The sequence below is a fragment of the Gekko japonicus genome, unplaced genomic scaffold (assembly GCF_001447785.1).
Source record: "Gekko japonicus isolate JY-2015 unplaced genomic scaffold, Gekko_japonicus_V1.1 scaffold19, whole genome shotgun sequence".
NCBI lineage: Eukaryota > Metazoa > Chordata > Lepidosauria > Squamata > Gekkonidae > Gekko > Gekko japonicus.
In genome coordinates this window covers 428,483-446,527 of record NW_015164664.1, presented here as the reverse complement: position 1 = coordinate 446,527, position 18,045 = coordinate 428,483, and the positions used below count along the sequence as shown (strand labels likewise).

Sequence of the window (18,045 nt, the reverse complement as noted above, 5' to 3'; positions counted from 1 at the left end):
CACTCTTTCAGAGATTGCAGGAGGCAGAAATCCCCATGTGAGGCTAGCCCTGTTCCTCTCGGAGACCCATCTCTGGACCAGTGTTCCCTCTAAGCTGACTTAGTACGAGCTAGCTCATAGTTTTTTAACCTCCAGCTCACACATTTTTGTTTTAGCTCAGGAAGGATGGCTCCAGAGCAAACTAATTTATGCAGTAGCCAGATCACCTGCTCACAACTTTAATGCTGGTAGCTCAGAAAGTAGAATTTTTGCTCTCAGGACTCCACAGCTTAGAGGACTATTGCCCTGGACTATTCTACTTTGCAGGCTCTGAAGATAAGAACACTGCCGTGTGGTTCTGGATCCAAAATGTCGTGTTCCCGATTGGCTCCTTTTTGCTCCTGATCCTGCTCTTCTTAACCCTGATGCGCGTGGAGAGGTGAGCTGAGCAAGCCGCCCAGCCCAGGGGCTGACGATGTTCCAGGATGGTGCTACGAGGCAGTGGGGGAGGGGAGCCAAGCCCCTCCCCCAGTCTTCAAGTCAGCTCAGCAGCAAGGCCAGCTACTCTTCCCATCCTTCTACATCTTTCTTTCTCTGCTATTTGGCAGGGCTCAAGGGATGTATGGGAGAGGGTTGGCAATAGGGGGGGGTCAGTATGTTGCACTTATCAAGGCATAGATATGGACTCCACTCGCTGCTCAGCCTAGACCCCGGGGGTCCCCATTGTGGTGGCAGTGAATGCCCTGGAGCCTGCCAACACCTTTCCATATGCAAATCAAGTGCTTCTAGGAAGTGGGTGGGGCCAAGTGATGCTCTTGACCAGCGAGGCTTCTTATTGGCCGCTGAAGATTTGATTGATTGTGCAGATTGTTTTTTTTAAATGTTGCATTGGCAGCAGCGATCCCCACAGCATAAGGATCTTCACTGTGTAACTGAAGGTAACTTTTTGTGGCTGGCTCCACCTCCTGCAGTAGCCATTTTTGTGGCAGTCAGTTTGTGGTTGTACCCACCACACTGTCTCAGAATTCCTGCAGGCTCAGAAAGGCTGGAGACACCTGGCCTAGACTGACAAGTAAGGTTTCAAAATGCCCAGGATGGGCCAGCATGATATAATGGTTCAGAGCAGCGGACTCTAATCTGGAGAACCGGGTTTGATTCCCCACTGCTCCACATGAAGCCAGCTGGGTGACCTTGGGTGAGTCACAGCTCTCTCAGCCCCACCTACCTCACAGGGTGTCTGTTGTGTGGAGAGGAAGGGAAGGTGATTGCAAGCTGCTCTGAGACTCCTTTGGGTAGTGAAGGACTCTTCTTCTATATTTATTTATTCATTTATGGTCCACCTTTCTTGCTGAGATTCAAAGTGGATTACATAGAATACAGAATGCCACATAAAAGAAAACAACACAGTAACACTGGATTATACACCTAGATGGCAGTGTACTAAAAGCAGCACATACAATAAAGCAGGATCACAAGATTAGGGAACGATGCAATAAAAAACACTATAATCTATATACAATGAACAGCACAAACGAAAATTGCCTAGAATTTCACCAGCATTACCTCTAGGAAGCGACAGCCAAGTAACATGAGTATAGAGCTAGTACAAATGGGAGACGCTCCGTTTACATTTTCATTCACAAGAACAATTCCAAAAGTATTTTTAAAAATCCATATTTTGAATTTTGTATTTTGTAATTTTGTATACTGTACGCACTTAGTGCCCTACGTGAGCCGCCCTGAGCCCATTCGCGGGGAGGGCAGGGTATAAATGCAATAAAATAAATAAATGAATAAACAATAACGTATTAAAGAGGATGCACAATTGCAGGTGGGAGGGAGATTTGGTTGTCTGGGGCAGATCAAAGGTTGGCTACAAGACCAAAACCCAGGACCCTACGGGCCAGTGAAGCCACTGGGACCCTAGCACATGGGGTCTACATTTGCTCTGCCTCTCAGCCAAAATGTTTTTTCATAAGTGAAGAGGTAGCTTTTTCCCCATCATGGGCTGGAAACTAATTTGACCTTAGGGTTTGCCAGGTCCCCCATGGCCATCAGTAGGGGATAGGGCGGTAGAGTTGCCAGATCCAGGTTGGGAAACTCCTGGAGATTTGGGGATGGGGCCTGGGGAGGACAGGGACCTCAGTGGGGTACAGTGCCACAGAGTCCACCCTCCAAAGCATCCATTTTCTCCAGGGGAACTGCTTGCCGTAGTCTGGAGATGAGCTGTAATTTGGGGGGATCCTCAACTCCCACCTGGAGGCTGGCATCCCTATCTTGACCCTGTGCCAAAAATGCAAATTGCTGCTTTGCTGAAAGGGTGGAATTGGTTTTTGTGAATGAGCTCTAACAAGCTATTGCTCTAGATGTATGCTTTCCTGATGAATAGCCACCCCTTTAGATCTCCAGGGGATAATCCTTCCATTAGCCTCTGTATGGAGGCTGAGGCCTTTGCAAAGAAAGGCCGAGAGGGACTTGCAAGCTATACTGTGAAAACCCTGCAGCTGTGCCACATCTAACCCTCTCTCTCTTTTTCCAGGGTATGGCTGGTCCTGATGCCCAAAATTCCCAACCCTAGCAACAAATTTGAAGAGCTCTTCACAGCCTACCAAGGCAACTTCTCAGTAAGAACCTTTGGGGCCCTTTCCTGCTGTTATGGGGCCCCCAAAGCAATGGTCTGTGCCCTGCTTAGGTGGGGGTGGAAAGTGCTGTCAAGTCACAGCCGACTTTGCCATTGCCTGCCTCAGCACAGAGACCCTGCCTGGACGTCCTCGGTGGTCTCCCATTCAAGTACTACCCAGGGCCAAACCTACTTAGCTTCCAAGATCTGATGAGATCAGGCCAACCTAGGTAGGATTGCCAGCTCCCCGCAGCCACAGGCGGGAGATGGGGGGAACGTAGGGTTGCCAGAACCAGTTTGGGAAACTCCTGGAGATTTGGGGATGGAGCCTGGGGAGGAGAGGGATTTCGGTTGGCTACAATGCCATAGAGTCCACCCCCAAAACATCCATCTTCTCCTGGGGAACTGATCTTTGTAGTCTGGAAATGAGCTGTAGTTCTGGGGGATCCCCAAGTCCCACCTGGAGGCTGGCATCCCTAAACCTCCGCCATCCTGATCAGGGCATGCCTTGCTTAAGAAGGATGCAGAACAAGCTTCAAAGAGAATTCAGTTGATTTTGCAGTCTCTGATGTGAGGCTGTGACTGACCATGGGTGTCAAGGCAGCTGTGTGTGTGCGTATTAACCCTCCTTCTGTGCCATGGTCCTGAACCGAGTCATGGCCCCGAGCAACTGCTATTTACAAAGAAAGTATGCTAGAGGATAGGGTTGCAAATTCTGGGGAAATTCCTGGAGGTTTTAGGATAGAAAGGTGGGGCTTGGGTTGTAGAAGCCCAGTAGAGATATGTCAAGCCTCCAAGGCTGCCATTTTCTCCAGAGGACCTGACCTCTGTAGTCTGGAGGTCAGCTGTAACTCCAGGACAGCTCCAAGCCCCACCTGGAGGCTGGCAACCCTGCTTGGGAAGTTTCAGACACAGACGTCCCAGAATCCCCTTCTAGGTAGGCCCTTGGTCTCCCTGTTTCCATGAGTAGGCCTCAGGGTTCTGTGTCACATGTCCTCTGAGCAGGTGGAGGCAGGCAAAGAGAAAAGAAGTTCTAGCACGTAGAAAAAAAACCATCCAATATACAGAACCAGAAAACTTCCAGGGGAGACAGGTGGGGAAACCTCAGGGGTAGGGAGAGGTGTGTTCTTCTCAACATGCCATTTATTTTCCTAGGAGTGGGCCGGGGTCCCCAAGGATGCCGTGGAGAGTTTCAAGCCAAGCTACCGTGAAAGCATCTGCCATGTCACAGAATTGCTCCCTGGTGGGGGATATTTGCCTCTGGGCAGTGACATCCTGGGCAAGGCTGGGGAGGTGCCTGGAGTTTCTGTGGACCTCATCTCCAAGACTGACATTGAATAGAGCCTGTAGGACTAGTCACTTGCAAGTCTGGGATGTTTCCTGGCTAGAGCTTGTGTTATGGCTCTCCTCAGACACGCTTTCCTCACACTGCTGCTGTCGCTTACCCTGTCTGCTAATGGTACAGAAGACTGGACAGAAGACTGATGATTTCTGCAGAACATCTGTCTGCTTTGTTTCACAGCAATGTGTGCACTGTTACATCCTTGGGATACATAACTATGAATGAATACATTTATCCCCAGAAGAACTAAGTTTTACAATATGAAGAACAAACACAACACACATTTGCTGCAGTTATTTCTGTGGGACATTCATTCTAAGCTTAGAGGTGTTCTGTCATGCTTTCAGGGGTACCTAATTTTGGCAGAGCCATGTGAGTTTCATGTAAGTGGGCTGGGAATCAGTGTTCCCTCTAAGCTGAGTTAGTGTGAGCTCAGTTTTTTAGCCGCCGGCTCACACTTTTTGTCTTAGCTCAGGAAGGAGGGCTCCAGAGCAAACTAATTAATGCAGCAGCAAAAGCACTCGCCCACAGCTTTACTGCCAGTAGCTCGCAAAGTAGAATTTTTGCTCACAAGACTCTGCAACTTGGAGGGAACATTGGCTGGGATACAAAGTTTTCACTTGATATCTGGAACAAACCTGATTTCTCTTTAGTTAGAGGGCACCTGTAGAGATTGGTTATAGGGGAGAATAATCATCTCACTACAATGGTTAATGCATTGCTTCAGAACAAAGACTCTTAGTTTCCGCATGTCTGTTTCAACAGGAATGCTTTCCTCATGGGAAGGGTGAAAAGACTCCACGTCACCGCCTACATGACATGTTCCATTCCTCATAGCTGCAATTCCTCCACAGATACTTTCCTTACAGGGTTCAAGATCATCTTCTGTGGGCTTGACTTTCCTTCATGCTTGGCCTCAAAGTCTGATGGAAGTCCTGCTTTCCAGTCATACGCTGCCATGCATCTTCCTCCCAGCCCTGCATGACACATGGGAGTCAGGACGAGAGATAGCTTAGAGGGAAGCTGGTGGTCTGGAAGCAGTTTAGCTTGTAACTGAACAATAAGCTGTCTAGTCTGAGACTTATTAGCCAGGCCAGTGTCAGCAATTCCATGAGGACAGATGAGACCCAACTGGCTCTTCAGGCCACTCTGATTCTGCTGGGCTGAAATCCACAGTGCATCCTCCAACCATCAACAACAGTAATGCTGCAGATATCAGGCTAGTAGTTTTCTATATCGGCAAACTGCTATAGTAGCCCTGCTGCCAGAATTCTGGGTCAAGGCTGCTGGCACCTTATGATGGTAGATCTTCTTTAAAGGGGGAGTTTGGGTAGCTGAAGCATGATAGAGTGGCAACTAACTGGGTTTATTGGCAAGGGAGGGGGGTTGGAGTTGTACATGTAGGGCTAGGAAGATCATTAGCTGTAGCCCCTTCCCTCCCATGGGTCCCTGGCTAGGGGCAACTTTGCCCTATCCATCTCCACCTTCCATTCAGTTGGCTTTGTCAGGTTGTTGCTGAGACTCAGCTCAACATTTATCGTTATGTCAGTGCTGGGTATTGTTCCAGCACTGATTGCTTGTTTTGCTGAAATCCATGCTGCTTTTATCGAAGTGCCATACATCTGCCCTGGACATATTTCAGTGGGGTCACAACCACAACAAGGAGTAGTCTGTCTTTCCACAACACTCACATTCTTCTCATGTTTTAACCCTTCCCTGCTAATTTAACCACTATAATCTTGTTCTGCAATATTTTTTCTGGTGGAGAGAGCTGGTTACAATTCCCATGTCTATTCTCCAGTTGTCTTCTGCTCTTGTACAGCCTACTAAGAGTCGCAGACGATTGCCCCTGCTCTCCTCTGTGCCTAATGATCTCAAAATTTGAATCAGGAGGTTTGGCTTTCCTGGTACAGAGTGATGTCAAGCAACCTATAGAACTGCTGGCTCCCATATGAACCTGTCCAACACTTTCTGTCTTCGTTGGAGGACCAACCCACTGAGGTGAATGACTAATTAGATAGCAAAAAATGAAAAGGATTTTATAAGAATGCAATGTATTAATATTATGAATAAAATATTAGCACAATCAGTTGTTTATGCAGTTTCAAGACTACCAACCCCATGATGCATTGAATACACTTTCAATTAGAACATTTTCTTGCCCTTGTCTACCACCCCTTCCCTACATTTTTCACCCTATTGGGCATTCCCACCCTGATGCCCTTATCTCCTTTCCTTTTCTGCGTTTGTCTGCTGGCCCTCCTAGTCCTTTGACCGCAATGCCTCTCAGGAGATCTTCATCTGCATATTTACAAACTGCAAGCTGGCTTTGCCAACAGCTTAGCCTAGTACCTTTTATCCTCAACCTCCTGCTCTGCTTCCTGTGCAAACCCTGTGCTTTCAAGGTCCTAATCATGGTTTGGTTTGCCCTAATAAAGCTGGGACTCTCAGCATTCTTATGTTTACTTGGATAATGTAAACTTCATCCAAGTAAAGATAATCATGACTCTGAGGCTGACTTAACCATCTCCTCCCAACAAAGTCTAACTGTTGTTCCTTCCAGTGGCCAGATCTGGACAGCTGCAGAAATTGTGCTATTGTTGCCCTCGCAGAGAGTTCCACATTGTGAGGTTACAAGATGTCACAGTGGCCCTGGGGCTGCTCAACATGAAGAGAGGTCTCCAGCAGTGCAAAAGGCAGCTAAGGCATGTTTATTACCATAAAACATGGAGGTAAGGCAAGAATCGGCCATAGGACTCCATAGAATCATAGTGCTGGAAGGATCTCCGGGGTCATCTAGTCCAACCCCTGCACAATACAGGAAATTCACAAATACCTCCCACCTACCCACCCACCCCCCAGTTACCCCTGTTCCATGCCCAGAAGATGACCAAAAATTTCCAGGATCCCTGGCCAAACTGACCTGTAGAAAAATTGCTTCCTGACCCCAAAGTGGCAATCAGCATTTCCCTGGGCATGTAAGAAAGGGCCACAAGAACTAAGCAGGGTTGCCAGCCTCCAGGTGGGGCCTGGAGATCTACTTTTACAACTGATCTCCAGCTGACAAAAATCGGCTCCTCTGGAGAAAATGGCTGCTTTGAAGGGTGGACTCTATGGCGTTGTACCCCTGCTGAGGCCCCTACACTCCCCAAACCACACCCTCTCCCGGCTCCACCCCCAAAGTCTCCAGGTATTTTCCAACCCAGACCTGGCCACCCTATAACTAAGCACTGAGGCAACCCTCCCTGCCCTCCTTCTCATGATCTGCCTAAGTTCACAGAATCAGCATGGCTGTCAGATGGCCATCTAGCCTGACATAGACATAGGTCCTTGGTTGAAATGTAAGTGAGGAAGGCATTCAGCAGCCCCTAGGCTGTTGGGGATAGCCATTTGGACAGACATAAATGGGGCACCCTCAGTCTGATGGACTGCCCCCTTCCCTTGCAGAACACAGCTGGTCCTTCCCTAAATTGGTGGGTGCACAGAAGGAATTGTCAGGACAGCCTGCAACAGTCCTTTTAATTAATTAATTTAACTGCTTATTGAACTTTAGATTCATTTTTTTAAAGTTCATTAGTCATGATATTCAGGGCTATTTTTGGGCAGGAACGCACAGGAACGGAGTTCCGGCTGGCTCCCAAGTTGGCCATGCCCAGCAGGAACTCATTAGCATAATAGGCTACACCCAACAGCAGAAACGCATTAGGATTGGCTACATTAGGTGTGTGTGGCCTAACATGCAAAGGAGTTCCTGCTACAAAAAAGCCCTGGGTTTTGACAACAAACAAGGTAAACAGAATAACAAGCAAAAGGTGGGTGTGGCTGGATAACCACACTTCTGGTAACATGGGGGTGCGGCCTACTCTGCTAATGAGCTGTGCTGTCAGGGGTGAGGCCCAATATGCTAATGAGTTACTGCTGTTGGGTGTGGCCTATTATGCTAATGAGTTACTGCTGGGCTTTTTCTACAAAAAGAACCCTGATGATATCACTAGTGTAGATACCGTGCTCTTGTGCCAGTTTGAATGACTCTGTATAACTGCTACACGTCAGGATTTGCTTCCTGAAACACCATTCCTCTCCATCCCACTTTCCTCCCTCATCATTGTCACCCCCGCCATACACATACTTTCAACGTTTTTGTACACTTCACATTGGAAATGAATAGAATTTTTATCCTGGGATAAAACAATCTCAATGCCTGCATCATCAGTAGTAAGTAACCCAGAACCTGCCACAACTGTGGGCATGTTGCAGAGTGTGGTGCTGCCTGGGAAGGCACCTCTGGCCACAGATGGAATGCCTGTGGGAAGCGGGGCCCCAGCAGCCATCTCCGTTCCTTCTCTTGTAGACAACCAACAATTCCTGGCCAACATCAACTGCTCGTTCTTACTATTAATGCACTATATACGTGACAAGGCAGAACTCGAGAAGACAGGTGAGATGACCACAGGATTCCAGAGACTTTGCAGGGTGGCTGCTGGAGATCTGGACTGGGAATGTGGATTTAGAACCTATGAACAAAGAGTTTCCGTGCAGCCTTCCACACAGCTGTAAGTGGGCTGGGTTAAGGTTGTAGATGAGAGTTGTTGGTCCATGGAGAAATTCCAGAAACTGTGATTTAAAACTTTTTTAAAATTTAATATATTTTTTTAGGACCAACCAAAATATATATCAAACAATAGCAAGCTTTCAAGTGCCTCATCATTCCTCATCAGACTGGATCAGTAGAAAAACAAGAAAAGAGGGACAGGGAGAGAGAGAAAAATTGTTCCATGGTATCATAGAGGCCTTTCTACCATGCCTTGAAACATCTTTTCTCTTCCTCCCATCCCCTTTTTTGGGTAGTGGTTTGTAATGAATATCCAGCCTGACAAAGAATTCTGGGGAATTTGCAAGCTTGCATTGCTGAATGATGTTTTAGTTGGTCATAATGAAAAAGTTCTTAAATTATACATGGGGAAGGATCACATTTTCCCCAGCACAAAATGCCAGCGCTGGTGACATCAACACACCAACATTCTTTGGGGGACTATACACATCTGAGGAATGTTTTATTGTTCTGAAAACTGAACATGCAGAAACAGGAAGTATTGGGAGGATATAGAATTTCAACGCTTGCCAACAGATCAGGCTTCTTTTACCTGCAGCTAGAAACTGCCCACACTGGCTTCATGCGATTGCCCATGGGGATATCTGTGGGTGGGAAAGATAACAGGTGCAGTCAGGGAAATGAAGAGAAGGGCTCTGGCTGCCCATGAAAAGGCTTTCCTGAAGCAGTACTTTAATTGCTGAGGTTGAGAATAATGCCAGATTATGCTGGCTGGAGGTAATTGAAGACATAGATCTGGGTCTGGGTGTACGGATGATGATTAGCCACTGCAGCTGAATGGAAGTTTTGTGTGCACAGGCAGTATATCAGACACTGAATGTGCATAGCAGGGAATATAACAGCAGCCATGCTGGATCAGACCCATGGTCTGTCTAGTCCTGTGTTGTGTTTTGCGCAGTGGCCAACCAAATCCTCTCTGAAGGCCTTCGTGTGGAGGAAGGCTGACCTCAGTGTGTCCTGCTCATGGGTAGGTTCTGTTGGAAATCTTGCTCTAATTCAGCATGGCCGCGGTTCTGTCCTTGGATGTACCTGGCTTGTGTTCTCCCTCCCTCTCCTTTATGTCTCTTGCACACAAAATCCCTTGATTGTTTTCTCTTTGCCAAAGAAGCAGAGAAGAGTTTGGTTCTCCTGCTAAAAGAGTTCAGCAATATGACAGTCGTTCAAGGAGTGTCAGTGTCATGTAATTTGGTCTTGGTGGTTCGTTTTCCAATGACAGTTGTGTTACATTATTTTCCTGAGTGCTACATTTGGAAATGGCCACCACTAAGGGAGGGACTGATCATCCTTGCTTAGATTTTGAACTTGACACTTGTAACTTTTTAAAGCAAAGCAAAGAACTCAACTAGTCAGTTCTGTCTTTTACTCATGAAGGTTTCACACTTTATTTCTTATTCCTGGGTTGAGGAGATGGAGGTCCACCAGTGAATCACAGATCAGTTCCTGGTGGACCACCTGATTCCTGCCAGTGCCTGGGATGATGAGTCTTCTTCTGTGTACATTGTGTAGTAACTACTTATCCACACATTATGTTCTAACTGCCTTGCCATAAAATTGTAAACTCTGTAAGACAATACAATCATTTTTTTCTAAAAAAGATTTAAAAATGTAACAATAATAAAAATCAGATTGAGGCAACAGTTAAAGAACTAGCATAAAATATAAGAAAGCAGAGCCAGGCTTGAGGTTTTGGTAATACTTGGCAGTCTGGTTGATATGGGGCAATGTAAAGAATGTTGGTCTGATCCCAGAAAGCATTTTGTCAATCCTTAAGCAGGTTCAGGATCCCTGAATGCAGATTAGCTGTGCCTCAAGGGATCATGAGGATGTACTCTTGCTTTGACAGGCCTTGGAGACACAAGTTAAAAGAACAAAGACTGAGGCTGGTCCGTAGATGCCCTGCGAGCTTGAGGGTGGTGCAAAGTCCATAACAGATGATGGAAGGACAAAGCAGGGAGGCAGGCCAGAAGCAAGAATCCACATCCACACACCATCCTTTTGATTATTTTCCAGAACCCATTGACTTGTGTGAAGAAAATGGAACCCTGAAGCTGCTTTTCTTGGTCAAGTTCCCAGAAGACAGTGCTAGCAAGTTCCTCACTCCCCGGGGAACCTACTACATATGTAGGGTAGAACGTGGTGCCCCAGGTATTCACAAGGTCTAGGCAAGTCACAACAGCTGGCCAGCAAGCCATCATTACCCCAGCATCAAAACTATTTGTATGAAACTGCCTGAATATTCGAATTAGTCAATCTGGCCCAATAGTCTCTCCTCCGACCATGGCTTTAGGGGTTCAGGTACAGAAGGTCTTTCTCAGTACCTCCTACTGAGATTCTTTAACTGGAGAGCAATGCTCCCTCTAAGCTGTGGAGTCTTGTGAGCAAAAATTCTACTTTGTGAGCTCCTGGCATTAAAGTTGTGAGCGAGCGGTTTGGCTGCTGCATAAATTGATTTGCTCTGGAGCCATCCTTCCTGAGCTAAGACAAAAATCTGTGAGCTGGAGGCTAAAAAACAATGAGCTAGCTCACACTTTATAAGATTATGCTTTGGGAAAGCATAAGATTATAAGATTATGCATGGGAAAGAGCAGGTAAAGAAAGAGGTACTTTTCTCCCTTTCTCACAATACAAGAACTCGTGGGCACTCCATGAAACTGCAGAGCGGTCGGGTTAGAACGGATAAAAGGAAGTACTTCTTCACCCAAAGAGTGATTAACACATGGAATTCACTGCCACAGGAAGTGGTGGGTGCTACAAGCATGGACGGCTTCAAAAGGGAATTAGATAAGCATATGGAGCAGAGGTCCATCAGTGGCTATTAGCCACAAGGTATAGCTAGGGGCTCTGGGGCAAGTGATGCTCTGTCTTCTTGGTGCTTGGGGGGGTCAACAGTGGGAGGGCTTCTAATGTCCTGGCCCCACTGGTGGACCTCCTGATGGCACTGGTATTTCTGGCCACTGTGTGACACAGAGTGTTGGACTGGATGGGCCTTTGGCCTGATCCAACATTGGCGTAAAAAAAAAAAAAAAAAAAAAAACTCAGCGTAGAGGGAACACTGCTGGAGAGCAAACCTGGGGCTTTCTGTATGCAATGCATGTGGGCTATCCTGAGCCACAGCCCCTCCCCTCTCAAAGGGTGACCTGAGGGTCACCAAAAAAGTTGTAGGCACACAGACACCCGTTTTAAAATGTTAAGCTTTACTCCTCCCTCCTGAAGTTAGGAGGGCTAGAGACGTTTTAAAAAAACTGATTGGATTGTTGCAAAGTATGGGCAGGAGCAGATACACAAAACCAGATCCCAGACTGCCTGACCAGGGTGATTTGCCCCTGGCTGTTACAATAACATATGGTAGGCAGATAGTCATTTTAAATAGGTGCCTTCCTTAAATGGCAGATGCAAATTAGCAATGGTCATTTCTCCTACACCTCCCTACTTGTCAGCAAGAGTGTATTAAAGGTAAAGAGTGTATTACTCCTTGGCTAATGCATGCACACTTTTTAAAGGACTGATCATGCCACATATCTGATTGCTCACTCATGTTCAGTCCCTCTGCTCCTTTGCTTGTTTTGCCTAGAGGTAACTGGTCTTGCATTAGTATGTCTAGATGTCTGCAACCTCTCTCTGAGCAGCAAAGGTCATTGTTTATAGCTTGTGGGAATCAATCAGAGGCACTCATTCCTTATCTTGGTGCTTTGCTAAGGAGAAATATAACAGAAGTATGATCTTGACATGTGTGAAGGTTTGCAGCAGCTTATGTGGGTCTGTTTCTTTGCAGGGACCAAACATGAAAATGGCTACCGGGCTTTCCACCCTGTATTCAAGCACCCACCATTGGATTTGATCGGTAGGAACCTGCAGGCTAAGTCTGTGTCAGGGCTCTGCCTCGGCATCCATTTCTAATACTAGAGCTCATGCCTGGGACAGCTGAAGAAAGAGCAGATGCAAAATACCCCGAGTGGGTGCAAAGTGCATGTTCTTCACCAGTGAGTATGTACAGAGGGCCCTGCCTCAGGAAGAGAGCTTTCAGACCTGAGGTGTTTCTGGGCAGAGGTGAGCATCTCTGAATCTCCTCCTCAAGGAATCTGCCACTTAATTATTGTATGGCACTGTGTGCAGTATGGCAGCAAGTGTGTGCAGGGGATCCTAAGGTTGTCTGGCAGCCTAAAGTTCTAGCTCTTTTAGTGTTATGCACCACTTTGTGGTGAGCTAGACTTGTTTCCAAGGCAAGAAACACTTCAGAGATGGTTTGCCATTGCCTGCCTCTGTGTCATTCCCCTGGTATTCCTTGGAGGTTGCCCATCCAAATACTAGCCAGGGCCAACCCTGCTTAGCTTCTGAGATCTGATGAGAACAGGCTAGCCTGGGCTATCCAGGTCAGGGCACCACTCCTGATCCTGAAGGGTGAAAAAGGGGGCAATCAGGCCACTGAGCCCGGAGTCAGAGGGGAGCTGACTCTGGACTTGACACAACAACCAAGTCCGTCCACTAGAGTTCTTTTGTGGGGAGGTCAGAGCCAAATGAGGAGGGGCTGCCTCTCGTGTCAACTCCAGGCAGTTGCTAACATCTGGTAGATCTTTGGCTGATCCTGAGACAGCTCTACGTCTTCTCCTGTTCTCCTGACGGCTATCCTAAATTTGAATTTGGTGCCCTCTAAGGCAAGCAGCTCTCTGCCTTTCCCAGATGCAGTTCTCGGTCTGTAAAGTAGAAATAATAGTGTTCTCCTGTTGTAGAAACAAACACAACCAAGACTGTCCATGTTTGGGGAACTAAAAGTACGCTACATCCATAATAGGTCATAAATAGTTTTCGTAATAAGTGATTATTTATTTATTAGATTTATACCCCACCTTCCCAGCTGAAGGTGGCTCAGGGCGGCTTACATAAAAGAATAAAAGCACATAAGTAAACGATTTAAACAGTCTTAAAACCAACTAAAAACAGGCCAACATTATAATGTGCTAAACATTAAATAATACTGATAGTAATAAAATTATTAAATGATGGCAGCCATCATTCAGTGATCTATCCTAGTGATCGGCCCGTAGATATAATCCTTTATGTGGCTGGCACAGGCTGTTTCTGGTAGTGTTGCCAGCCTCCAGGTGGGGCCTGGGGATCTCCCACTTTTACAACTGATCTCCAGCTGACAGAGATCAGCTCCCCTGGAGAAAATGGCTGCTTTGAAGGGTGGACTCTATGGCATTGTACCATGCTGAGGCCCCTTCCCTCCCCAAACCCTGCCCTCTCCTGGATCCACCCCCAAAGTCTCCAGGTATTTTCCAACCCAGACCCAGCAACCCTAGTTTATGGTGACTCCAGGGAACAGGGTTATCTGCCTTTCAGCTACTGGGGGCAACTCCTTAGCCTGGTGGAAGAGCTCTGTCTTGCAGGCCCTGCAAAACTCCGTAAGGTTCCGCAGGGCCCTGCTCTCTTCTGGGAGCTCATTCCACCAGAGCGAAGCCAGCACCGAGAAAGCCCTGGGCCCTGGTTGTAGCCAGGCTGGCATCCTTGAGGCCCGGGAGGGCCAGTCAATTTTGGGACCCTGATCGCAGTGCTCTCTGGGGAACATGTGGGGAAAGGTACATAGCCCCGTGACCATAAAGGGCTTTAAAGGTAAGAACCAGCACCTTGAAGCGAATTTGGTATGCTATCGGCAGCCAGTGCAATGGTCTCAGCATAGTAGGGCTGCCAAATCGGGCCGGGGGGCAGGGAAACCCCCGCTTTGGAAGCTCGATTTCCGCCGCGGCGGAATCGGGCCCCGGGGGGAACCCCACCCCCGCGTGCATGTCACAGGAAAGTTACGTCATGACACCGGGCACGCTGGGGGCGGGGCCACAGCCATTTGAGGGGAAAACATAGAGTTTTCCCCTCAAATGGCTGTGGCCCCGCCCCCAGCATGCCCAGCGTCATGATGTCACTTCCCTGTGATGTGCATGTGGCGCGCGTGCGCTTTGCACGCGCGCACACACACCGGGAGCCGGGCTGGAGTCCCCCGCCACAAGGGTAAGTGCCATTTGGCAACCCTACAGCACAGGCTGGACGTGTTCCTGCATTGGGAGGCCCATTAGAAGCCTGGCTACAGCCTTTTGCACTAGCTGTAGCTTCCGGATTTGCGACAAGGGCAGCCCCATGTAGAGAGTGTTACGGTAGTCCAATCTCAAGGTGACCATGGCTTGGATCACTGTTGCCAAGTCGTTGCATTCAAGGAAGGGAACCAACTGCCTGATCAGCTGAAGATGATAAAAAACTGACTTGGCAGTGGCTGCTACCTGGGCCTCCATTGTTAAGGAGGCATCCAAGAGCACTCCCAAACTCCTAACCTCCAACACTGACACCAATGGAGCCCCATCGAAGGTCAGGAGTGGGATCCCTGCCCTCCGCCCACCCTGGCTCAGGCACAGGACCTCTGTCTTCGTCAGATTCTATTTCAGTCAGCTCAGTCTAAGCCATCCAGCCACATCTTGTAACGCCCAGTCCAGATCTTACCGTTTAGAGTCAGACTGGCTGCCCAACAACAGATAGAGCTGGGTGTCATCTGCGTACTGGTGACATCCCAGCCCATGCCTCCGTGCAATCTGGGCAAGGGGGTGTATATAGGTATTAAATATCATCGGGGACAGCACCGCCCCTTGAGGCACTCCACAATTCAGTGGGTGCCTTTGAGATAGCTGTTCCCCCAATGCCACCCTTTGTCCCTGACCTTGGAGAAAGGAGGCAAACCATTGCAAGGCAGGCTGCTAGACTCCAATGTCGGCAAGGCGGTGGATCAGTAGCTGATGGTTGACCATATCAAACACTGCTGACAGGTCCAACAACAACAGCACTGCTGATCTGCCCCGATCCAGATGCCTCCGGAGATCATCCGTGAAAGGCTTATGTGTAGTGATTAGGTGTAGTGGTTAGACGTATGGACTAGGATCTGGAGACCTGGGTTTGACTCCCCACTGTTGTGGAAGCTGGGCAACCCTGACCTGGTCACTCTTACAGCCTATCTACCTGACAGGATTGTTGTGAGAATGGAAAGGAGGATGCTGTAAACTGTTCTGGATCCCCAGTGGAGAGAAAAACAGTTTATAAATATCTAAATAAGTAAGACTTGCATGCTGTGGTATGTTTTTATCATGTTTACTTTGTCATTCACCTTGAGCGCTCTCCAAAGAAGCAGCAAAGAAGTTTCCTAAATAAATGGATGTGTGTGGGGAGAGGTTTTTTTGGATATGTCTCTTTTCAGCATCTCTGTTCTTCCTGCAGACTCCCTGCGCAACCAGTGTGACTTTCTGGAGAGGAGCCGCCTCAAGATGCTCCGGAGCCAAGATGGCAAGAAGCCCCCGACTATGGAGGCACTCCTGTCTTCCATGGCAGGCCAGGTGGTGGTGAGAAGTTCACTTCTGTGCATCTCCAATCCCTGCGACTGAACTGGTGCCAGGATCTGACTACTGTAAACTATGGACTACTGGGGCATCCAGGCTGGCAGGCCTGTGATCAGAGGGGAGGCTGACTGGGAAGCTGGCTGAAGTGCAGAAGAAAGAGAGACCTGGATCTAGAAATGCAGACGGAAAAATAAGCGGGGCCTTCCTTTCTCCCTTTCTCCCATTCCTTGCCCATCCATCCTGTCTGGGACTGGAAAGCACACAGCCAGCTTGAGATTGACTGGGCATGTTAAATTTGGGAGCCAGCTGTTCTAGATCAACAACAAACGCCCTCCCACCCGCTCCTGTACCAAATCTTGGCCCTCCTTCAACCATTGCCAGCAAGCAAGGCCTGTCCCAAGAACCACCTTCCTGGCTCCCAGACCAGCTCACCAAGCCATCCTTGGGGAGCGGCAAACTCTTTCTCAACATCAAACTTCATACGTGCCATGGACATAGGGTTGGCAACCACAGGTGGTGGGGCCCAGTGATCTCCCAGAACCATAACTGATTTCCATTGAGAAAAATGGCTGCTTTGGAGGGTGGACTGTATGGCAGCATACCCTGCTAAGGTCCCTTTCCTCCCCAAACCCTGCCCTTCCCAGGCCCCACCTCCAAATCTCCAGGAATTTCCCGGTCCAGATTTGGCAACCCTACCTGAGACACAATTTGTAGGGACCTTGGGTCAGAAGGATTGGAGTTTATTAAGCCTCTACTAAAAGGGCAGGGCATTTGTCGTTCTTCTTGTTTCTAACATTTGTATACTGTCTCTCCAAAGGTCCTGTTCTTTTAGTAGAGGCTTAATAGGATGCTATATACCAAGTGTGTGATTTATCTCCGTGCCCTGAAAAGCTTCAGCTGCCCATTTTCACCCATGAAACCTCTAAATTAAGAGGACATTTTCCTCCAGGCCTTTTGGCAACCTTAAGAAGGATCCAGGAGCTGGTTGTGTTTTCCTTTAGCGGAACTGTCTGCTACACACTTTCACCAGTTGCCTACTAACTTGGACTTCTGCAAGTGCACCACTGGGTTGCCAGCTCCAGATTGGGAAATACCTGGAGATTTTGAGGGTGGGTTTTGGGGAGGGGAGGGCTTCAGTGGGGTATAATGCCCTAGAGCCCACCATACCAAGTGGCCATTTTCTCCTGTCTCTGTTGCCTGGAGATCAGTTGTAATCCCAGGAGATCTCCAGCCACCACCTGGAGGTTGGCAACCTTAAATAGAGCCGCTTTCCCCTGTTCTGTGGCTGTAGAACTGTGGTGGTTTGTCATGCAGGCGCTGTGGCCCAGCCAGGGATTTGCCTCCTGGTCTGTAGACAGCCGCTTTCTCCTTGCCTGCCCAGACCTGCAAAAATAATCAGGTTGTCACTATTGTCTATACAAGCCTTCCAGAGTGGGTCTCTTTCTTGAACCAGCCAAGAAGAAGAACCAGGACCACACTCCCTGTTTGTGATTCAGCCCTTCACCTCTTTGGCTCTGCCTTGAAGAAAATGATCTAGTACCCTGGGACACTTCCATCCTTCCCCCCCATGGGCACAATGGTTTCTTGGGGCACTGCCTCTGAGCCCTGCCCCACTGATGGGCCTTGTCTTTTCTGCTCAGGGAAAAAGCACCGGGAAGGCTGGAGTAAGTGCGGCAAGTGGCACAGATGAGGATGGCTCGCCCCGTAAGTTGACTGGAGCTGCCAAGGCCAGAATGGAGGCCAGCAGGAAGGACAAGCATCGCTGAGAAGGGTCGAAACATGGCCAGAGGGAGCTGGGAGGGGTCTGTGGGGCACAAATGCTGGGCTGCCGGAGCTCACCACCATTCTGCTCCTGTGCTTGAATAAAAGCATCTTTAGTTACAAGGGTGTTCAGACCTGCCATCTTCCTTGGGATGCTGGGGAAAAGCACTTTGGAGCTGAGAGCTGATTGCAGCTGCCTTGTCTATTGAACCCATTTTGCATTCAGAGCTGGAGCCCTTCTGTTTTTAAAGCTGATGTCACCAGGGAGGCTTCTGATTGGAAGCTCTGAAAGGAAGCTGCAGCAGAAAGTGGATTTGCCAGAACACAGTGAAAAGAAGCTCCCAGCAAACAGCACTGTGTGTGT

The 18,045-nt window shown here is 48.3% G+C and overlaps 2 protein-coding genes across 2 annotated transcripts in view; both read left to right on the top strand.

The window, feature by feature from the left end:
• Nucleotides 1-3,940, top strand: part of IL2RG (interleukin 2 receptor subunit gamma) — a 23,091-nt gene extending 19,151 nt beyond the window's left edge. The window contains exons 6-8 of the mRNA XM_015408927.1: nt 307-418; nt 2,519-2,603; nt 3,755-3,940. Of these exons, the coding sequence (XP_015264413.1) occupies nt 307-418; nt 2,519-2,603; nt 3,755-3,940 (383 nt within the window). The remainder of the gene's footprint in view (nt 1-306; nt 419-2,518; nt 2,604-3,754) is intronic.
• A 2,708-nt stretch (nt 3,941-6,648) lies between these two features.
• On the top strand, nt 6,649-17,686 carry LOC107108489 (chromosome unknown open reading frame, human CXorf65). Its single transcript, XM_015408926.1, has 6 exons — nt 6,649-6,673; nt 8,293-8,379; nt 10,564-10,698; nt 12,326-12,394; nt 15,802-15,923; nt 17,561-17,686. Exons 1-6 carry the CDS (start codon nt 6,649-6,651, stop codon nt 17,684-17,686), a joined length of 564 nt encoding a protein of 187 aa, XP_015264412.1.
• Nucleotides 17,687-18,045: the final 359 nt, after the last annotated feature.

What these genes read in the sequence shown, in the direction of transcription:
- LOC107108489 (XM_015408926.1), top strand. Translation starts at nt 6,649, where the DNA reads ATGTTTATTACCATAAAACATGGAG. An exon ending in GGTAGAACGTGGTGCCCCAG is followed by an intron (nt 10,699 to 12,325) that starts GTATTCACAAGG and finishes GTTTCTTTGCAG; the next exon opens with GGACCAAACATGAAAATGGC. An exon ending in CCATGGCAGGCCAGGTGGTG is followed by an intron (nt 15,924 to 17,560) that starts GTGAGAAGTTCA and finishes TTTTCTGCTCAG; the next exon opens with GGAAAAAGCACCGGGAAGGC.